The sequence below is a fragment of the Pituophis catenifer genome, unplaced genomic scaffold (assembly GCF_029215685.1).
Source record: "Pituophis catenifer annectens isolate HBS135680 unplaced genomic scaffold, rPitCat1.0.hap2 SCAF_3, whole genome shotgun sequence".
Lineage (NCBI taxonomy): Eukaryota > Metazoa > Chordata > Lepidosauria > Squamata > Colubridae > Pituophis > Pituophis catenifer.
The window spans coordinates 3,710,424-3,718,550 of NW_027256883.1; the positions used below are offsets into that span (position 1 = coordinate 3,710,424).

General features: G+C 43.5%; 1 protein-coding gene across 1 annotated transcript in view; it reads right to left on the reverse strand.

The window, feature by feature from the left end:
• The window catches only part of ADGRB1 (adhesion G protein-coupled receptor B1), a 280,832-nt gene that overhangs the window by 24,755 nt on the left and 247,950 nt on the right, over positions 1-8,127 (reverse strand). The window contains exons 25-26 of the mRNA XM_070939737.1: positions 7,103-7,274; positions 4,562-4,657 (exon numbers count right to left, since the gene is read on the reverse strand). Of these exons, the coding sequence (XP_070795838.1) occupies positions 4,562-4,657; positions 7,103-7,274 (268 nt within the window). The remainder of the gene's footprint in view (positions 1-4,561; positions 4,658-7,102; positions 7,275-8,127) is intronic.

Sequence of the window (8,127 nt, forward strand, 5' to 3'; positions counted from 1 at the left end):
GCTGGCAATTGAGAAGGAAAGTCTTGTGGGAGCCGGTTGGAGACGCAAAAGGAATGGCACCTTGGCGTGTTCATTGCACAGAATGTAATGAAGCAGGGAAGGATCATCAACATTTGGTGGCATCTCGTGGTGGGTATTTTAATGCATATCCAATTTATGCAGGTGAACAGGACTTTCTCCTGAATGCCAACGAGGTGGCATTGTCAAGAAGGTAGGGGGAACTTACTCATATATAGTCATTTTATATTTATTTATCAAATGTCTTGGCCGCCCATCGTACCACAGGGTAACTCCGAGCAGCTTACAATATTAAAAATAAAACCATATAAATAGAATACAGGTAGTCCTTGACTTGCGATCACAATTCAGCCCCAAATCTATGTTGATAAGTGAGACATTTGTTGTGAGTTTTGCCCCATTTTATGACCTTTCCTGCCACAGTTGTTAGGGTTAGGGTTAAGTTGTTATGTGAGCCACTGCAGTTGTTAAGTTAGCAAGCCGGTCGTTAAGTGAATCTGACTTCCCTACTGACTTTGCTTGTCAGAAGGTCGCAAATGGGGATTATATGACCAGGGACACTGCCACCATCATAAATATGAGTCGGTTGCCAAGAATCTGAATTTTGATCATGTGACTATGGGGATGCTGCAACGGTCCTAAGTATGAAAAACGGTCGTAAGTCCCTTTTTTCAGTGCTGTTCTAACTTCGAACTGTCACTAAACGAACTGCTGTTAAGTCAAGGATCTGTCTTCACAGCTATAACAGCCATCTATACAGATTTACAGCTGCAATTGAGAGAGAAGTTTCCATCCTAAATTGTGACGGTTGTAAGTCGATGACTTACACCTGATGTCTAAATTTTATGGCAGTCATTTGGTGAATCATGTAGTTGTAAGTCTGAATCACATGGTCGAATGTGTGAACCCATTCTCCAGAATGGGTAATTTCTGCTGGAAACTGACAAAAAAGTGTGACAAATTGTGTTCGGGTGTCCGCAGCACACAACAACGAGACCTAAGTGATCAGTTTCTGCAAGTTCAATGGGTAAGCCAGATTCACTTCACAACCATGTTTCTAACTTAACAACAGTAGCAAGACAGGGCTTAAAAATGGGGCAATGCTCTTTGTCAATGTAGATATATTCATGAACTGGAATAGGCATAGCAACAGGTTAGCCAATGAGGGCTGTTTGGTGACTGAAACAGTTTGGAGCCTGGGCATTACTTAGCTTAACTGTTCCGTATATAGGAGAAGTCTTGTCTCTGCAGTCCCTGGACTGTGTTTGTACCTACTTACAATCTCTTCTGTCTACCACATTGGAAAAAACAGCATGGGTATTGTATATTTGCCTTATGTGTTATTATATATATTTAAAGAAGTTTTGAATCTTGCTGAATTGTCCACAGCGAGGGAGAGGGCAGCTCCGTTGGCCTTGAAGGAAACTGGGGAAGGGTAGAGTCAGTCCAGGCAAGGCTGTTCAGAATTAGTGAGGTCTGCAGGCAGGGAGGAGAGACAGAGCCCAGACAAGGAGCAAGAACCATCCCCTCCTGATTCAAGGGCTCGGAGTGTGCAGAGAAGGCATGATCAGTGCAGAAGGAGCAGGCCACACACGAGGAGAATGCCCCACCCAGCTTCACTAGGCACACCTTGGGAGATGCTGTGGGGAGGGGCATTTGTCGGGAACAAACGCTGAGTTCCTGAAGTGTTGTGTGCTGATATTTGAACTTGCCAAGAGTCCTTGCATTCTTTGTTGGCATTCTGGACTAATTATTTGGATCTTTTGCTCCCTGAACTCTTTACTTGGCTCTTGTTTTGCCAAATATATTTGGGATTTATTGCCATGCAGCCTTGGTGCAGACAGCACTGGGCTGGACTAATTGCAGCCAGAGGCTGCTTGAGGTTTGGGGGGGAGGGTTGTTCTCACTCTGCTCTGGGACTTGCCAGAAATGTGGGAGAGTTTGGGGAGCTTTGGAACAATAAAGGGGTGGTTTGAACTGCCAGATGTTTGTGTTATCTCAGTGCCATGCCCTGGGTCATCACAGATATGCATATGATACTTTTTTTTTTAATTTGATTTATATGCCGCCCTTCTCCGGAGACTAAGGGCGGCTTACAATGTGTTAAGCAATAGCCTTCATACTTTTGTATATTTATACAAAGTCAGCTTATTGCCCCCATAAACTGGGTCCTCATTTAACCTACCTTAGAAAGGATGGGAGGCTGAGTCAACCTTGAGCCTGGTAAGATTTGAACCTGCAGAAATTGCAGGCAGCTATGTTAATAACAGGGTGCATTAAACCACTGTACTACCAAGGCTCTTACTTAGGGGTTTTGCAACTCCAAATGGTCATTTTTCATGACCCCAGGACACTGCAACCGTCATAAACATGGGTCAGTTGCCAAGGGTCTGAATTTTGATCATGTGAACACGGGGAATGCTACAATAGTCCTAAGTAGGAAAAACAGCAATAGGTCCGTTTTTCAGTGTCATTGTGACTTCGAACAGTTGCTAAACGAACTTTTGTAAATCGAAAGTTACCTGTACTACAAAATTGTAAAATTACAAAATATAGTTTAGAAAAGAGGGAGAGGGAGGGAATAGGCTGAGCAGGGGGGAAGTGGGATCTGTTATTAAATGATCAACCACCCCAGGGTGGGGATCAATGGATCAACCACCTCTATTGATCCCCAAGTCAATTGGCAGAACCTGGTCTTTAGGCTCTTATGGAAGATCAGAGGGTTGGAGCTGACCTCACTCTAGGAGATAAGATGTTCCTGAAGGCTGGCAGAGAAGGCCCTTCTCCTGGATCCCACCAACCAGAATTCCCTGGCCAATGGGGCCCATAGCATGCCCCCCCCCCACCAAACAGGTAGGACAGGCCAATCCCAGTGAGATGAGATGGTCCCTCAGATAAGCTGGATCCTTGCGAGGTGTGTTAGAGCACATTGGCTGCGCCTTTTCATCTTACTAAACAAAGTTAAGGGGAGAAGCTTAAAATTTGTCCTTGGGGAGTGGGGAAATGGATTCTCACCTCATTGCTTCTCCTGGAAAATTGGGAGAAGAGATCTCGGGTGATTAAACCCTCTTCTCAATCAGGGTTTAAATGTTATGAAAAGCCGAGTCTTACAAAAGCGGCCAGGATTAGAAGAGGAAAGAAGCAAAATGACCATCTAACTGGTCTTGTCAAACATTTTCAGTCAAAGCAGGTGAGGTCAATGGGTTCAATCTTGCAGAAGATCCATGCAGATGTCCTCCTATCAGGCACAGCCCCAGGTTATTTGAATTCCACTGATGTAGTCTTTCTCCAAGGGGGTGCCCTCCAGGTACAATGGGCTATGACTCCCAGCACCCTGAGGTAGCATGGTCAATGACCAGGTGCCATCCAACAGTTCTGGAGAAGATGGCTTGAAGAAAGCACTTGAGGAATATTGGCACTAAGAAAAAGCATTGGACAGCTTCATACATCCTATTTGGAAATAGGGGTGAACTGGGACATATATTAATTAAAGAATGTTATTGGTACCCAGGAAATCTGAAACCTCCAGATGCAATAATATCTGGAAACCAATTCAGATGATTGTTTAAAAAAGGATTACATGCATTTATGACAGTGAGTGCTGCCATGTAGATCTGGGGACCAGCAATAAATGAGAAGGATCACCTTTCTGGTCTTGTTTTGAGAATTTCCTGAAAATGGCTACTTGCCATGGTATGACAGCATAATCATGGCCTAGATGAACTTGTGGGCCTGATGAAGCATCTTATGTTCTTGTAATCTTACTTGATTTAAATCATTTGATGGGTTTTTGTAATGGCAATAAAACCAAATCAAATACATTGTATGATGATCAGCAACCAGGATAAGCTAAAAGGATGGTGGCTTCCCGATAGAAGAACATAGAATAACAGAGTTGGAAGGAACTTTGGAGGTCTTCTAGTCCAACCCCCTGTTTGAGCAAGAGACCCTGTACCATTTCAGACAAATGGGTGTCCAATCTCTTCTTAAAAACCTCCAGTCATGGAGCACCCACAGCTTCTGGAAGCATGTCCTTCCACTGATTAATTGTTTTCACTGTCAGGAAATTGTCAGGAAATCTTTCTTTGATAGGTTTCCATCCATTATACTTCTTGTCTTGCCCTCAAGTGCTTTGGAGAATAGATAATCCCCTCTTCTTTGTGGAAGCTCCTCAAATATTGGAAGACTGTTATCATGATGATGGTGATGATGATGATGATGATGATGATCATGATGATGATGAAGAAGAAGAAGAAGAAGAAGATGATGATGATAACGCTGATGACAATGATGATGATGGTGATGTTATCCATTCAGTTGTGTCCAATTCTTGGAGATTCTATGGGCCAGGTCTTTCCACTTCACCCTTAGTCCTTCTCTTTGTGAGACTAGATATGCCAAGTTCCTACAACCGTTCTTCATAGGTTTTAACCTCCAAACATTCCCAGCCTGTATGCGCCAACTTGGTATGTGCCATCTTGGTTCACCGGAGCCATAAAAGCTACATCTGTCCTCTCCTTCAAAGCATTTTTTTTTCACTTACCATAAGCTGGGCATGTCCGTTCTGGAACGATCCTCCAGAATCTCCATTGGCTTCTTCTTGACGGTCCACGACTCGGCATTTAACAGCATCTTGCACCTAGGGAAAAAAAAAGTTTGTCGCATTAGGCAGAATCCATTTCAAGTCTTGTGCTGCATAAAATATGGGATAGGTTGCTAATGAGCTTCGGCTTTCGGGCAATTGCACAGCCGTTAAAATTAGCCATGAACGAAACTGTAAGGAAAAGTTCATCATCGCTGCTGAGATTAGTTAAAGCAGTAAAACTGGCGGCTAAAATGGAAGTGAAGGTTCCCCGTTGCTGAACTCATACATTCTTTTTCTTGACCATCATTTACCAGGAAAATCAATACAACTAAATCATGATTTTTTAAAAAAATAAAAAAGGCACATAAAATAGTTTTATTTATTGTTAGATTTTTAAAAAGGTGTCTGAAGGACATCAACATGAAATTTTCCAAGGATGGTTTCCAATATATTGAATAACACAAGACGGGTCTGTTTATATGTATGCACTGGTGATATTTATAGATATAATATATATTCTGTCAGGGTTCAAGTCATCTCAAATAAATTGCATTTCAAACAAAGTCTTTGAAGAAAACTCCCATTTATTAAGCACGACATTCAAAGTCCGACTCCATCGTAGCCAACACTGACTTCCAGACCCAAAACCCTCCCTTTCCGTTTCCCACTCCCCTGCACTCATTGGCCATCTCCAAGTCACTCTACCCCTAATCTACTGCTCCAGCTCAAAGGAATTTCCCCCCTCCCATCCCATCTCCTAGGGGATATTATCTCCAGGGAAAATAAGTAGGTGAAAAGTCAAACATCCCTTTCCAGACGCCTCCTTTCTCCTTCCTTTGTCAGCCCTAGAGTAAATGCAGCTTGAAGTGCTGACATCTTCACTGTAAATCTACTGTCTGTCTGTCTGTCTGTCTAATATCTCTCTTCAGCCATCTATCCATCTATCCATCTATCCATCCATCCATCCATCCATCCATCCATCCATCCCTATCTATCTATCTATCTATCTATCTATCTATCTATCTATCTATCTATCTAATATCTATCTCTTCAGTCATCTATCCATCTATCCATCTATCCATCTATCCATCCATCCATCCATCTATCCATCCATCATCCATCCATCCTTCCATCCCTATCTGTCTATCTATCTATCTATCTATCTATCTATCTATCTATCTATCTAATATCTATTTCTTCAGCTATCTATCTATCTATCTATCTATCTATCTATCTATCTATCTATCTAATATCTATCTCTTCAGTCATCTATCCATCCATCCATCCATCCATCCATCCATCCATCCTTCCATCCCTATCTATCTATCTATCTATCTATCTATCTATCTATCTATCTAATATCTATTTCTTCAGCTATCTATCTATCTATCTATCTATCTATCTATCTATCTATCTATCTAATATCTATCTCTTCAGTCATCTATCCATCTATCCATCTATCCATCCATCCCTATCTATCTATCTATCTATCTATCTATCTAATATCTATCTCTTCAGTCATCTATCCATCTATCCATCCATCCATCCATCCATCCATCCATCCATCCATCCCTATCTATCTATCTATCTATCTATCTATCTATCTATCTATCTAATATCTATCTCTTCAGCTATCTATCTATCTATCTATCTATCTATCTATCTATCTATCTATCATCTATTATCTATACTAGAGGTGTCAAACTTGATTTCATTGAGGGCCACATCAGTGTTCTGTTTAACTTTGGGGGGCCAGGGTGGGTGTGACCAGGGTGGGCATGGCCAGCTTGACATCACTTGTGTCGGGGGCACCTGTGGTGGCCTGAGCACTCTGACAGAGAAAATGGACTCCCAAGCTCTGTTTTCAGCTGAAACAGCCTCCCACAAAACTCTGCCAGTGAAAATGAAGCTCAGGAGGGCCACATGTGGCCCTGCCAAGCTCCGTTTTTACTGGGAGAGGCACTGTAGGCCAGTCCTTCACTGTTTCCAGAGTGGCTCCATGGGCCAGATCTAAGCACCCTGTGGGCATTGAGTATGACACCCCTGATCTATGACATGTAGCATAAATATTTAAAATAGTGTTAATACATGCTGGTCACAAATCCAACATATCTAGATGTGCTAAATTGGGGGTGGGTGGAATAACCTGCAGTAAATCATTGAATTTGGTGGAACCAATCTGCTATTAGTCATTTATGTTCCAGTAAATTTCAAATATATGTGGACTTCAAAGTTGCCAAGGTCGAGTTTAAATGATCCACTCCTGTCCACATCATTTAATTTATGGTTGCCCACCTCACCCAAATGCTAAGTGTGTCCCTTGACCATCAAACGTGGATCATCTCAACAGAACTGAAGCATGGAAGGGAACGAGGCTCTTACATAGAAGACAACATTCTCTCCCATCCAGCCACTTCCTCCTATTTCCACAAATGGAAGAACCTGTCCTTCTAAACACCAAAAAGATGTTCTGCCATCATCCAAGCTCAAAGGCCCCACCTCTCTTCTAAGAATGCAGTGGACCATCACGATGACGAAGCCCTCCAAGGAGTCAAACACTGCGAAGAGGATCTGGAAGAGGGCCGAACGGTGGTCGGTGATGGCCAGCACGGCCGACATCCAGGTGAGGGCCAGCAGAGGCAGGACTACACAGGAGCTCCAGAGGGATGCCCTGGAAGGGAGAAGAAAAAAGGAGAAAGAAAAGTCTCTTAGCTTCTGGACCAGCTAAACTCCTAATGCTATGAGGGAGACCCACCAGACTCTCAAGGGGTGGGGGGAGTAATAATGTGAGATACAGGCAGAATGGCTACAAATGCTTCCAAGCTACAATCAAAGAGAATTGCAAGATAGAGGAGAAGACGGCAACAAAACAAGGTGACCTGGCTTTTCTCCATTTAGACCTACTCTAATGCACTCCACACCTATGCTTAGTGCCGCTTTTGTGTGTCTTAAAATGATGAAAAACACAAAACAAATGCTGTGGTGGCTTCTGGTGGTTTAGGAGGGATGGATGGAGAGAGAGAAATAGAGAGAGACAGAAAGACAAACAGAAAGATGGAATCCTACATTTATTCTTCTCCACAGGAGGCTGTATTTTGCTAAGGGCCGTCTCCTGTGGTGGGATTCAAATAATTTAACAACCGGTTCTTTGCCTTAATGACCGGCTGGGTGGGTGTGGCCACGGTGGGCGTGGCCAGGGGGTGTGACAGGCAGCACTTGGTCTCCTGCACCCCTCTGGGAGCAAAAATGGGCCATGGGGGGATGCCGCGCCCTCCCCCCCCCAACCACATTTCGGGCTTAATAAGCTACCCTGCACTTATCTGGAAGCCAAAATGGGGTGTGTGAGGACTCCTGGAAGAGGCGGGGAGGGGAGGGGCCAGCCAGCAATTAAACTACTGGTTCACCCAAACTTGCCCGAACCGGCTGAATCCCATCACTGGAGGTCTCCCTCTCTCCCTTTTGATGTGTGTGTATTTGTGTGTGAGTCAGAAATGTCAATAAGGCAGCCACGACCACACAAGTGA